The 13,994-nt window shown below is 46.8% G+C and overlaps 2 protein-coding genes and 1 pseudogene across 4 annotated transcripts in view; 2 read left to right on the plus strand and 1 right to left on the minus strand.

The window, feature by feature from the left end:
• The window catches only part of Mms19 (MMS19 homolog, cytosolic iron-sulfur assembly component), a 36,949-nt gene extending 28,873 nt beyond the window's left edge, over positions 1 to 8,076 (minus strand). For both annotated transcript variants that reach the window (XM_032891979.1, XM_032891978.1), the window contains exon 1: positions 7,940 to 8,076. In XM_032891979.1, coding sequence (XP_032747870.1) covers positions 7,940 to 8,054 — 115 coding nt within the window. In that variant the 5' untranslated portion in view covers positions 8,055 to 8,076. The remainder of the gene's footprint in view (positions 1 to 7,939) is intronic.
• Positions 2,082 to 2,180, plus strand: LOC116894894 (annotated as a pseudogene).
• A 247-nt stretch (positions 8,077 to 8,323) lies between the features above and the next one.
• Ubtd1 (ubiquitin domain containing 1) overlaps positions 8,324 to 13,994 on the plus strand; it is a 53,195-nt gene continuing 47,524 nt past the window's right edge. The window contains exon 1 of one of the 2 annotated variants that reach the window (XM_032891981.1): positions 8,324 to 8,947. In XM_032891981.1, coding sequence (XP_032747872.1) covers positions 8,878 to 8,947 — 70 coding nt within the window. In that variant the 5' untranslated portion in view covers positions 8,324 to 8,877. The remainder of the gene's footprint in view (positions 8,948 to 13,994) is intronic. The other variant, XM_032891982.1, reaches the window with a different exon arrangement.

The raw sequence follows: 13,994 nt of genomic DNA on the forward strand, positions 1-13,994 counted from the left end.
ATTGAGTTACTTTTCCAGTCCCATAAATCATCTTCAGAATTGTTAGCCTCCTTGAGAAATAAGTTTATGGGTACAATACAGTGTTTCTATAGTTTTATTTTTGGCTATATAGTTTCTAGACAAACTTGCTCTCTGAAATCACTCATGTCAGATCTTTCCCCACTACTTCAGCTGAGGCTATGTCACTCAGGAATAGCTGAGATCATGCCAGAGTCTACAGTCTACTGTGGGATGGAGAGCATCTTCTCACTATGCATCCTCTCACACCCTCAGTGTTCTATCTGGTCAATATATAGCAGTGTCACTACCATACAAGTAACAAATCTAACCGAAGCTGCTTCCACATTTTCAAGAGGAAAGCAAAGAGTAACAGGCTATCTTGGAAGGACTGGATTATCATGGATGAAGCTTTACCTAATAAAGGTATGGGAATTACTTCCAAAGTACGTTCAGGGTTCTTGATCTAGACATCTCTAAATGCCTTAACCAGAACCTTAACCTGTCAACAAAAGGGAAAAGTAGGAAGAATTCAAAACACTGTCCTGAACCTCTAGTTCCCCTAAGTCTGCTGGGCTTATAGCAACACTATGAGCTAAGCTGGGCAGAGAGGCTCAGTCTGTACTAGAGTAAAAAAATCCAACCAGACGGAGGAAAGGGGAACTCTAGTGAGGATTCATAGTTCGTGACTGGCACCAATTTAGCCATCAGGCACTCTTAGCTCTTCTTGTGCCAGGATGTGGAAGACCCAGCTGCTGCCCGCACGCCTGAGAAAAAAGTCCAGGGGGGAAATGAGTAAGCTGTACAGTGGGGGTAGGGGCAGCAAGGCAGGCTCACAGGACAGACGTACCCAGGAACCCCTACCAGCCAAGTCCCACTCGAGAGGTTCCCTCGGACTTTAAACTGAAAGCCACTTCTTCAGTATTCAGAGTGCATCAAGTTGAAGCTGGTTGATTACTACAGCAAAGCATCCATGTGCATGTGACTCCGCACACTTCAGGATGTTAGTGAACACTCCTAGTGGAAACCCGAGTTTTTAGCGCTTTCACAGGGACCAGATTTTGAATAAAAGCATCTCAAAAATAGAGATACAATAAGCTATCACTACATTTGAATAAAGTCAGGAAAATAGCAACTAGGCTGGCAAATGTTCAAAGTCAATATTCTAAGAATGCTTTCACATGGTGGTTGGGTTTAGTTACTATCTTATTCTAGCTCTGATTACTTGACCTGAGACATGCCTTCCCATTATGATGCCTCCTTTCTATGTATGCCTTCAAAATGACTACTTCTTTGCTCTTAGTTTTCGGTGTGATTAAAAATTGTTGGGAGCTAAGGATGCTCTGAGTGAATACAAATTATTGACAAAGACCAGCCCTCAGACCCATGGGAATTGGCAAAGCCTTCCTCCAGTCTGTGTGTGAATGTTGACACAGTGTACAAAAAGCATGAGTGCAGCTGGTTACAGCCAGACGTTGCTCCCTGCAGAGACCTCCTACAGAGAGGTCTATCCCTCTTTCTCCAGTTATAAATACTAAAGGGGTATTTGGTACCTAGAAGGCATCTGTGGATCTGTCCCTTCTTCATTTTCTCATTGCCTTAATCAGGTTTCCAGGACCAAGAGGTGCTTGGGTGCAATGGAAAATGTTCCTGAAATTCTTTTTATTTTGTGTTGGGGGCAGCTGTGATTGGGTGCAGCTCAGAGGACAATTTGCAGGAGCCAGTGCTTGCCTTCCCCTTTGGTTCCTGGTTGTACATAACTTTTTTAACCATTGAACTTTTAGAATGTAGCAATGATTATAGAACACTGTGACTAGACAAAAGCAGCTGAACTGTTCTGTTACAACAGTTCAAGTGGTATATTTTACCTAGTTAAAAGAAAGGTTTTGGGGATGGAGAGATGGCTCAAGCAGTTAAGAGCACTGGCTGCTTTTCCAGAGAATGTGGGTTCAATTCCCAGCATCCACATGACAGTATCCACATCACAACTGTAACTTCAGTTCCAGAGGATCCAACACCCTCATGTACCATACAGGAAGGCAAAACATCAATGCATATGAAATGAAAATGAATAAAATTTTAAAAAGTCTTTGAGCTCACTTGCTAAATTTGGAATGATATAGAGATTCTCATGGCCCCTATGCAAGGATGACATGCAAATTAATGAAGTAGTCTGTATTTTAAAGTTTAAAAAAGGTTAATAAAAAGTCTTCCATTCTGCTGGTACTTTACCCGGAATTACCTATCTGAAACATCCCATTATTTGTTTATCATCCTCACTTCGCCTCATTGCCCAGAAGTCCTTTACAATGTAGTTCCCCAGCCGTCTAGTCACACCTTTACCAGGAGTCCTCTCACTCAGTCACACGAAATGGGAAGTCCTCGTCCTCCAGTTAGAAGTGCTCTGTTCCAGTCCTGGTCTGAAGACTTATACACTCAAGAGTCAATACTTATGAAGCCTTCCTTAGATACCCCCAAACAGAATCACTCTCTTCCTCTTTGGTGTTCCTTATATATTCTTAAAAAGTTGTTTTCCTTCAATACTGCTGTCTGTCATTAAAGCAAAACTGTGTTAGGGTTTAAGACAGAAATACAGAGGGTTTACATTGTAGCCCAGGCTGGCCCTGAACTCACAGAGATCTGCTTGCCTCTGCCTCTTGAGGGCTGGGCTTAAAGGAGTGTGCCTACACACCAGCTAGACAGAGAGTTCTTAAAAAAAAAAAAAAAAAATGAAAAAAAAAAAATCCCCCCAAAACGAAAAACAACCTATGGTCTATTGGGCCAGAAAGGCATTTTAAACAGTGTCTACCATTCAGTGTCCCCAGAGTAATATAGGAAAAAAAGAAAAAAAGTAACAATAGGAGTACATGTTCTGGTTTATGGAAATGGGTTACTAAGTTTATTTTGTTCTTGAAAGCAGGGTCTCCATCCTATGGCAAAGCCTGAGCTGACCTACGACTATTTATCACAGGCTAGCCTCTATAACTCATGGTAATCTTCCTGGTAAAGTCTCTTGAAAGATAGGATTATAGATGTGAGCCACCTGTGGGCTTGGGCTACTAAATTTAAGTCACAGTAAGTTTTCCCAAATAAAAATAACCCAGGGGTTGGGGATTTAGCTCAGCAGTAGAGCGCTTGCCTAGCGAGCGCAAGGCCCTGGGTTCGGTCCCCAGCTCCAAAAAAAAAAAAAAAAAAAAAATAACCCAAATACACAGAAATACTATCAATTATGCCTTTGTACTCCTGGGGTAAGAGAACCTATAATAGTTAATTTATTTTTCCCAAGGGTAGTTTTACTAGCACAAAGGAAAAATATAAGTTCCTTTCCCTATATAGGACGACCAGTTTTTACAATGTGTGCAGGGTTTTCAGTGTGACAATGGCCTTGCTAGCTTTCCTAACTTTACATGCTTTCCTCAGCCAAGTCAGTTCATGTGGAGCATGGAGAAGGGTCAAAAGCAGGATTTATTTGGTCACGGATGCACAAGGAACAATTAGGTCTCTGTCTGATGGAACTACAGCCTCTTGAAAATCTGGAGTGGCAGCCCAAGGCAGGGAGGGCCAGGCTGGGGTGCTGTGGGCAGAAGTGCAGGAGCGAAAAGGAGAATCCCCCAGGAATAGGTTCCAGTCAGGCTCTCAAAAAGGCCATTCCTGGGGATGAGGATGTAGTTTGGTTGGGCAAGTGCTTGCCAGATGAAGGAGGCTCTGAGGTGCGTTTCCAGCACTGTATGGCACATGCCTGTAATCCTGGCACTTGGATCAGAAGGACACACTCATCCTCAGTAACACGAGCAGTTTTTGGCCAGTCTGCTTACATGAGGCCCTATCTCAAAATCAAAACAAAACAACAAAAGCCTTTCTGATGATGACAGTCGTTTCTCTACAATTATTCTTTACTCCTTAAAGAATTTTATTTCAGGGGCTGGGGATTTAGCTCAGTGGTAGAGCGCTTACCTAGGAAGCGCAAGGCCCTGGGTTCGGTCCCCAGCTCCGAAAAAAAAGAACCAAAAAAAAAAAAAAAAAAAATTTTATTTCAGGAATAGTGGTTTCTTCAGGCAATCATGGTAAATTATAATATAGTGAAGGCTGAACTAACCCTAACCCTAATGATGGGGGGACAGTATATCCCTGCTTCTGTTTTTGGATAAAGTTACTTCCTCTTTTTCCCTGGCCCCCAGGCTCTAAATGCTGGGTTCATCTAGGGTTCCCTTCAAGTCTTAAGAGCTAACTGGGCCTCAAATCCCACAGATTCTACTTGCATCTTTAATTCTAGTCAGATAAACTTTTCTTTTTACATTTTATGTATGTGGAGGTCAGAGGACAACTTCAGAGAAACCGTTCTCTTTCTATCACGTGTGTCCAGAGGATTGAGCTCAGGATACCAAGCAATTTTAACTCACTGAGCCAGCCACCTCACTGGCCCCTAAATAGTTTATGGTGTATGTGTTCATGCTAGTTCCAGGGGACTCGTGGTAGAAATGGTAGGGTCAGATGTGGATACTTTTACAGACACACCTGTGAAACAAATCTGCTCATGGGTGCATGAGTGGGTGGGAAGCCAAGGAAACAAGGAAATACTGGAGGAAGAGCACTAACTGGGCCTTGACTGTGAGGTCTAATTTGGATTTAGAAAGAGCTGGTGGAGGAACCGGAAAGAGAGCACTTGGGAAATGGAGAACAAAGGCTCACGCCTGGAACTAAAGGTCCAAGAGGTCACTGGTGAGAATAAAGGCTGGACGGAGCACAGGCTATCAGTGAGTGCCTGCCTGAGGGCCTTCATTCCTGGGCTTTCAAGTCATTTCCTTTCTAGTACCTGCATGTTCTTGGGGGCTGACTACTATTTCCAGCAGGAACCAGCAGGTGCCAGACAAAGCTGGCAGTTCTTTTATGGTCACAAAGGGTTCCTTCTGCATGTGTAACTTGTGAGAGAGCTGCTGCCTCGAAGGCTGATGCATTCATACTTCAATACTGAAGGCTGTTCAGTATTGTGCAGATTGGCTCAGGCTGGAGAAAGTGCATGTACTCTGGGGACAGTTCAAAACCGTCCACTTACCACAACCTGACAACAAAGACTCTATCAGTTGAGACTAAGAATACTAACTTAATCCTTCCTACATTTCCTTTCATTCTACAGCCCTTGCTTACAGGGCTGAATGCCTGTTACCTACAACAAGCCACTCAGACTCTCCTGCTGGAGTTCAAGGTTATATGATCCAGCTCTTTCAGTCCACTCAACCTTACTGACTACTACTCCATTGCACCAGCCTCCCTTTCATTAAGAGGAATCAATTACAACAGGGTTCACTTAGATGGGTTCTACAGAGTTAATTTTAAACCATACACGTACTACTAGTTTTGTGTCAGCTTGACACAGCTAGAAACATCATAGAGAAAGGAGCCTCAGTTGAGAAAATGCCTCCATGAGATCCAGCTATAAGGCATTTTCTCAATTAGTGATCAGTGGGGGAGGACCCAGCCCATTGTGGGTGGTGCCATCCCTGGGCTGGTGGTCCTGGCTTCTGTAAGAAAGCAGGCTGAGCAAGCCAGAGGAAGCAAGCCAGTAAGCAGCACCCTCCATGGCTCTCATCAGCTCCTGCTTCCAGATTTGAGTTCCTGTCCTGACTTCTTCAGTGATGGACTATGATGTGGAAGTGTAAGCCAAATACCCTTTTGTCCCCAACTTGCTTTTTGGTCATGGCAATAGAAACACTAGGACAAGATGATAGTTTAGGCTATCCCCTTTTTAGACTTAAACAAAAAAATGTAATTTATGAAAAAATAAAAGATGAAGGCAGTTATTTAAGTTATCTTTTTAAGATATGCATCCATAAAACCCAAAATTATTGTTCCCAGAGTGCACAGGTGTGGAAGAACAATTACAGACAGCAGTAGATAGTAACTCTTACCTTGGTATGGGGGTGGGATTAAGTAAATATATGCCTCTGGGAAAAACAATGTTCCTGATATAGTTCATTGGATCTAAATCTTACCCCCAAATAAACCAAAAGTAAACACTAGTCAATGACAAGCTCAATAAGGAACTTAGAGATTAATGTATTAATTTCTGCAGTTTAAATGGGTAGGTTTGTGGTAATTCAAATTAAAAAAAAAAATGTTAGTGATAGGTTCTAAGTAGTGATTCTATGATCTTTAAAAATTCTTTAAGCCGGGCAGGGATGGTACATGCCTTTCATCCCAGCATTCAGGAGGGAGGGATTTGGATCTCTGAGTTCAAGGCCAGCCTGGTCTACAGAGTGAGTTCCAGGATAGCCTGGAACTGTAAGCTCTCTCTACCAGAGAGAGCCTGTCTCAAAAGACAATAAACAAAGGGATAAATAAATAAAGATTAAAATTCTTTAGATTTTGTTAAATGCTGGGAAATCTCCATAGGAAAATCTGGGAGGAAATGGCGTTGATAATACCCCATAACAGACTATACTTGATAAAGTTGTAAAATGTTATAAGCTTAAGCAGGGCTTTTTTTTTTTTTTTTTTTTTTTTTTTAAAGATAGGGGCTCACACTGTAGCTGAGGCTGGCTTGTAGCAAACTTGCCATCCCCCTCCTGCCAAATCCAGGAACTAAAGGAATGCATTACCAAGCCCAGTCAATAGCAGGCTTTTTTTCCCCCTTGATGCTTCCCAACCATATACTTACCTCTTACAACACAGTTGTCTCTCTCACTAATTATGTTTTGGTGACCATAGATAGTATCTTATTTGTATATTTGTCCCCAATTCTTTTCATGCTGGGTAAAAAATATGTGCTCAGAAATGGAAAGGCAGAGTGCATGTAGACTATTGATTGCTAAGGACCAGAATATATATCTAGTAGTTCATTTCTCACATTTTCTAAAAGTTAATCTGTTCAATTTGCAAAAGAAACTTCTCCTTCTCTCATGAACTTCCAAACGTGATTTAAGAAACCCTACATCTATATCCATTTTGTGTTCTATTTCTTTTTTTTTTTTTTTTGGTTCTTTTTTTCGGAGCTGGGGATGGAACCCAGGGCCTTGCGCTTCCTAGGTAAGCGCTCTACCACTGAGCTAAATCCCCAGCCCCTTGTGTTCTATTTCTTAAACCTGACTCTGAATGCCATTCAGAAAGAATTCTAAGGTGGCCCCCTGGAATTTTATTTGTTCAAATCCTGGATAAACTCGGAACTAAGAGATTCCTAAAATTGGAACTCTGGGAAGAAGGATAAAAAAATGAGACATTAAAAAGTCATGAATCCAATTTATCAAAAAGCCTAGGGCTGGAGAGATGGCTCAGCGGTTAAGTGCACTGACAGCTCTTCCAGAGCTCCTGAGTTTAATTCCCAGCAACCATATGATGGCTCACAACCATCTGTAATAAGATCCGATCCCCTCTTCGTTGTGTTAGCGTACTCACATACACAAAATAAACAAATTTTTCTTAAAGCCTACTAAGACACACTAGTGAAGTTTTAAAGACACTAGTCACCTACACGCCCACCGACCTAGAGCCAGACGGGCTCCTCCCCTCCTCCATCCAATTACAACCACTCAGACAGTTGGAGCGCACGCTACTTCCAGGACGGCCAAAGTGTAACCCTTGAAACACAGACCTTCTCACGTTAACACTCCGCAAACAACGCGGTCCTGCGGTACAGGCACCAGGTTTGGACCTGAATACCCAAGTCCAAGTCCCAGCTCCACTACCGGGCTCGTTTGTGCCTTGAACAAATCTTTTACTCTTGGAGAAATGTAATGATTATCTATGGATTACAGAGATGCGAAATGTAAAGAAGGCTTTAAGGAAGATGCAAACTAGTTAGGGCAGTAGCGCTCCCAGTGGGGGCCGAGCGGCCAGAGGACCAATCACAATCACCTCACCCTTCACTCCCTTCCCGCCGCGCGCCCGTGCTGAGGCCGCTCCCTGCGGTTCGGCCCCTGCAGAAGCCTCGCGGCGCTGCTTGCCATACCTGCAGCCACCTGGTCAGCGGGCCCCTCCTGCTGACCCATGACGAAGTCTTGCACGAGGCCACACAGGGCGCCCATAGGCGCCGCTGCCTCCTCCAGAGCAGTGGCGGCAGCCATGACGCGAGCCAGAGACTGTGGGAGGGGAAGTGGGTGTGGCCACGAGATGCGTCTCTTCGCGCACGCGCCTCCACAGCCAATAGTTGGGCGCAGGCCTCGGGGGCGGGGCACTCCCAGGTCACGTGCCTGCCGGCTCTGGGCCAGGCGGTTCCTTAAGGGACCTAACGGCCCCTCCCCAGAGGGCGGGGCCTGGGCCGGGGTGCGGCTCGGGGAGGGGAAGTGACTGCTGGGTACGCAGCCGGGGCGGTTGAAGGCGCATAATTCCCGGCGGCTCTCCCGGGGAGACGGACGGCAGGGCGGGCACCTGGCTGGGTGGGGCCGAGGGGCGGTACGCACCCTGGGAGAAGCCAATGAGAAAACCAGGCCCGGCCCGAGGGGCGGTGCCGTCGGTCACATGCGCACCTGGGGCGGCTGGCGGCCGTGGCGCGGGCACCCCGAGCGGGAGGAAGGGAGCGGGGCCGGGCCGGGGCGGGGTTAGGCAGGTGAGTGACAGGCTCCGGGGGGCCGGCCCCAGCTGGGAGCTCCGAGTGATCCCGGAGTAGCTGCGACGGTGTCCGCCCCCTCCCTCCGCCCCTCCAGCCGGGCCGGTCTCTGGCCGGGCACTGTCGCGGGCCCCCCTGGCCTGGCCACCTCCCTCTCCCCTGGCCCGCAAAGTTTGTGGCGAAGCCGGCGTCCGGCAGAGCGCGCCCCAGGGGAGATCCAGGAGCTCCCGATGCCGGGCTGCGGGAGCTGTTGACCCGGAGACGCCGCGGTTCGGGACAGCAGCGTGGAGCAGCCTGCCGACCGCCGCCTCTGGTGCATGGGGACCGGCTGAGAAGCCAGCATGGGCAACTGCGTGGGGAGACAGCGCCGGGAGAGGCCGGCTGCTCCGGGACACCCCCGCAAGCGAGCAGGTAACGCCAGGAAAGGCAACGGGGTCCCGGCGCGCTGCCAGTTGGCCCTTGCCTTACCCGAACCTTGGGGTTCCTGAGCGACCTCGCTCGGCGCTCAGCGTTTGGGTTCCCCCATGGCTTCTCGAGCCAGACGGGGCCCTCCCTGGAGCGGGCTGACTGGGAAGCGAGTTGGGGTAACTGCGAGCGCTGACCCGGCTGCGAGGCCAACTCGCTCCCACCGGGAAGCGGGGAGTGGGGGCAGGGGCAGGAAATGTTTCCAGACCGCGACGAGGCTGGCGCAGGGGGCCAGGCGAATGCGCCGCTGGTCTGGCAGCCCCGGCCGGGGTCGGCCGGCGGCCGGCTGGGGCGCGGCGTGGGCAGCCTGCGTCCCCAGAAGTCGGAGCGATCGAGGCGAACACAGTCGCTCATTCCAGAGAGTCACTGTGTCATTAACGGGCTGCAGGTCGTTGTCTGCGGGAATCAGACTTGCAAAAACAGTGCAGGACCATAGGATAGAAATCTTTATTTCCCTCCACCTCTCCACCGGGCTTTTTGGAACCTCCTGGCTGTCTGGGAGTCTAGGAAAGGTGGGGTGCGGGGTGAGCGTCGCCTTCGTGTTTGTTAGGAGCGTTCTCAGCTCTTGGAATAGGATCCCTCTGAGCCATGAGAATGGGATCTGCTCTCTGGTAATCTTCGAAGCTCCAGTAACGCGGTCTCACTTTCTCAATACACCCGTCCTGTCCTGGTGCTTCGTTTGAGGGTCATTTCCCTGTCTTGCACTCTCTTCTCTGGGGATGTTGCAAGGAACTTATGCAAATGATAAACTGTGGAACACAAAAAGACCTTCAACACTGGTCTCAATTTCCAGATCTACCTCTCTTTTATGTAAAAACACAGATCCAGAGAGGTTGAGCAGCTTCCCCTAAGTCACACAGCTAGTTAGAAGTGCAACTGGGATTGGAATCCAGTCTCTTCCCCCTTGTTACCACATACCCCTTTATGTAAGAGGAGCCACAGGCGCAGTTGTTAATGAAGTGGAAACTCTAGTTGGAGTTTCCTGTCTGCCTTGACACTGAAGGTGTGTTGTTTTGCTTGTGTAAACTGGAAGGAGGATGGGGAGAACCAAAGGGGAAGCGGGGAAGGATGTGTGTGTGCTGGACAGGATGACTTGAAAAGCAGAAACGTTTTTATAGGAAGATGGAGTAAAACTTACCAGATTCCTCTTGAAAGCAAGCCTGGCCTTTCTTCTGACCAAGGACTTTTGTTTCCTCGTTCATTCATTCATTCATTCATTCATTCATTCATTCATTCATTCATGCATTCAGTCAAGCCGCCAGCAAATACTTCCTATTTATTATTATTATTATATATTTATTGTATGCTCCGTCCTTGGTCTTGTAGCATGTTCTCATGGCTGACTCCCCTTTCCTACCTCAAACTCCGCACTGCTTTCTATCTCTGCTATCCTTTTCTTGGTTTCCTTTCTTTATCGTTTTTTTCTTCCAGTGTTGAGGGTCAGGAGTTTACAGAAGCATTCTGCCACTGAATTGCACCTGTATCCTCCAACTTTCCTTTTCAATTTTTCTTGCCCACCCTCACCTGCTACGTGCCGGTGGATCAGTTTGATGTTCTGGGTTTTCTCAGTACACTCCCTCCCAGAGATCGCTCACTTAGTTGTCAACTCTTTGTCCATCAGAAAGACCCTTGTCTCTTAATTACCAGTTTGATTCCCAGACCCCATGTCTAGGTAGACATCGGTACTGTGGATATCCTGGGGCTCAACCCATCCACAAGAAGTTCTGCACTTCTTTACCTGCTGTCCTGCACTCTGCTGACTTGTCCTCAGCCTCTGTCAGCTAGTCACAGTGGCCTGCTAGTTCTTTCATGATCATCCTCGGGTCTTTCCAAGCCATCTCAAGCCCGGCTATTCCCCAGGCTGCAGCAAGCTCTTCAGGGAGGGCAGGCTCACCATCAGTCACCCATGTCATACCTGCACACACTCATCTAGAGGCCACTGTGTCCAGACTGCAGTTATGTTCAGGACCTTCTACCTCTATAAGACCTTTAACTTTCAAGACTGTACAAGTCTGGCCTGGTCTTTTTAGAATCAGATTGCTTCCTCTTCCCTGACACTAAGACCACTAATGTATACATAGACCATTTCCACTTTATGAGATTCTTCAGAGAACACTTCAAATCCCAAGTTCATCCACCCATCCTCTTTGTCTTCAGGACCTTGATATAATGCAAACAGACTGGCCTATAACTCCCAATGTTCTAGTGTAGCCATGTGCCTAGCCTGGCCTTTAACTCCAGTCTGGAGTACTGGGATTATAGGAGCCTACCACCACGTCCCACCTCTACATTTTTTTAATCAGCACACAAAATAATGGGTTTGATTTTTGACATTTTCATACATCTGTATCCCATTCTCTGCTCATTTCCATCTCCCCCTGAAGCTGCCTGCCCAGCAGGCCCCTATCCCCAGCAGAAAGATAGCTTCTGAGAACTCCTGCAGACACTTACCAGTGCCACAGTGCCACTTTGTTAACAATTATCTGTTCTGTATTATTAGTCATGTCTTTGAAGTTCACAGCCCTCTATCGGCAGCTGACACTGTAAGCCTGAAGACCTGGCTTCTGTCCTTTCCTTGTGTGTTGGTCTGTTTCTGTCCCTCCCTCCCTCCCTCCCTCCCTCCTTCACACAACTCTGTGTGCACCCAGTCTGCACTGAGCACAGAGGCTCCTACAGAGGAAGCACACAGCACTAGTTACTGTAAAAAGCTAACTTGACTTCATCCTGCCGCTTTAATCTTTTATGCAAACATTTTGCTGAAGTATATCTCAACATTTTTTGGCCTGCTAGTGAATGGTTCTTTTAATTCTGAGGACCCTACTATGAATAGTTTTATTCATAAAGTCCAAAGCCAAGAGCTACTCTGATGGATGACAGATTTGGTACAAGGGGAGGAATCCCTCTTAATTAACTTCATAGCATGTACTTGGCATCCAGCATATCTGTGACTTACCTTTTGACAGGGACATAGTTTCATGTTGTCAGACTGATGCCTAGAACTAGGGGGCTCAAAGGTAGAATCCTGGCCTATAATGTATAACTGAATCTCCCACACTGGGTTTAGGGAGTGCCTAACCCTTCCCCATAACTGAACCATAACTATTGCTTTCTTTTGTTCTGAATGGGACAAAACTCTGAACAGAGACGTGGAACTGGATGGCTGCTCAGCAGGTCAAGCAAACCTGAGTTTAATCCTTGAGACCCACATGGTAGGAAGAGAAGGCGACCTCCTGAGTGCACTTCTTTGACTTCCATACTCCTGTTCAGGACAATGTATACATCTCTGTGTGGATGCACACTCAAAATCACAGAAAAACCTTTTTTAGAAGAAGGAGAGGTAGGGCACGGTGGTACACATTTTGAATCCTAGTGCTCTGGGTGCAGAGCGGGAGAATCAGTGAGTTTGAGGCCAGCTTTTTCTATATGAGTTTTGGGCTAGTGAGGGCTATATGATGAGACCCTGTCTCAAAAAACAAAACAAGAAAATCAAGAGGAGGAGCCTGAAATCTGACCCTAGGCCCCTAACCCTGGGCACCTCAGCAGGCTTCTCTCAGCTGCATTTATAACTTGTCAGAAGGGGACAGAGTCATTGAAGGCCACTAGTGCTGTGTAATCGTCTTCTTAAAGGTGATTGTTCCAAACTGGAGTTATTGCACTGAAATGTACCTCAGAATGGTACCCTTTGTCCTTAGTTCTGTCTTCTCAGTCATTAATGAAACGGACTCAGTGCCCCTGGTCACAGAATCTCGGTCAGAGGACATTTGGCCTTAGTTGGTTCTCTCTGTCTACCATGTAGTTTGTGGCAGTCACAAACACAGGTGCTCAGTAGTGGTAGCAGGATCCTTCAGCCACTGCCACCTTGCTGGCCTGATTGTCACTGCTTTTTGGTTTTTGGTTTTTTTTTTTTTTTTGCTTCTGTTTTTGTTTTTTTATAGAGGAAAATACTATTTTTAAGATTTATTTTTATTTTAAGTGTATTGTGCTTGTGTCTATGGGTACCCACAGAGGCCAGAAGAGTGTAGGCTCTCCAGAGCTAGAGTTACCAGCAGTTGTAAACCATCCAGTTGTGGGTGCTGGGCACTGAACTCAGGTTTTCCAGAATAGCAGCAAGACTGCTAAACTACCTACGAGCCCCACAATAAGTATGATTTTCTTGCCCCATTTGCTGCAGTTCCCATTTGGAGCTCATTTGAATGCTAATGATTGGGAAAAGGAATATCCTGCATTTATAGTACTCTTCGTTGTTTAGTGATGTTTTACATTTTCTTTGGGTAGTAACAATTACAGACATCAAAGAAACCAATGTATTTTAAAATAAGTTTTGAGAGTTATTTTTTTTTTAAGATTTATTTAATCTATATGAGTACACTGTAACTGTCTTCATGTACACCAGGAAAGGGCCTCAGATCCCATTACGGATGGTTGTGAGCCACCATGTGGTTGCTGGGATTTGAACTCAGGACCTCTGGAAGAGCAGTCAGTGCTTTTAACCGCTGAGCCATTTCTCTAGCCCCGAGAGTTATTCTTTAATTGTTGCTCCGAACGTACCCTGAATAGACTCAGCTTCCCCTTCTCTAGATCCTGGCTATCCTGGGTGCTTCGAAGACTACTTGAGGATTTACTCCTGTGGAGAGTACTTCCCACACAGCACCTCAGGTAGATCAGTATCCTGCCCAGGAACTGGGTGAAGCAACTGGGTCTGCAGCCGTGACAGAGAGAAGTGGAGGTGGCAGAACAGGCCCCACCCTGTGAGAATGTGGGCCGAAACCCAAATGTCTGACTGTGATGTGCCAGGTGGATCCACTTACATTCTGGGCTCTGAAGCTCAGAGGGGAGAGCCCCGGGCCCTGTTTCAGCCTGGCTGGGCTTGGCTCTGTGGTTGCAAGGAGTCTGCTTCTTGTGGGGCTGTGGCTAGTCTTAAAGGAGTAATTGAGCAGCTTCTCCATTTGCTCAGTAAATATTTGCTGATGACCAGGCACCTTGCTGACTGTGG

The sequence above is a fragment of the Rattus rattus genome, chromosome 2 (genome assembly GCF_011064425.1).
Source record: "Rattus rattus isolate New Zealand chromosome 2, Rrattus_CSIRO_v1, whole genome shotgun sequence".
In the NCBI taxonomy this organism is placed as follows: Eukaryota; Metazoa; Chordata; class Mammalia; order Rodentia; family Muridae; genus Rattus; species Rattus rattus.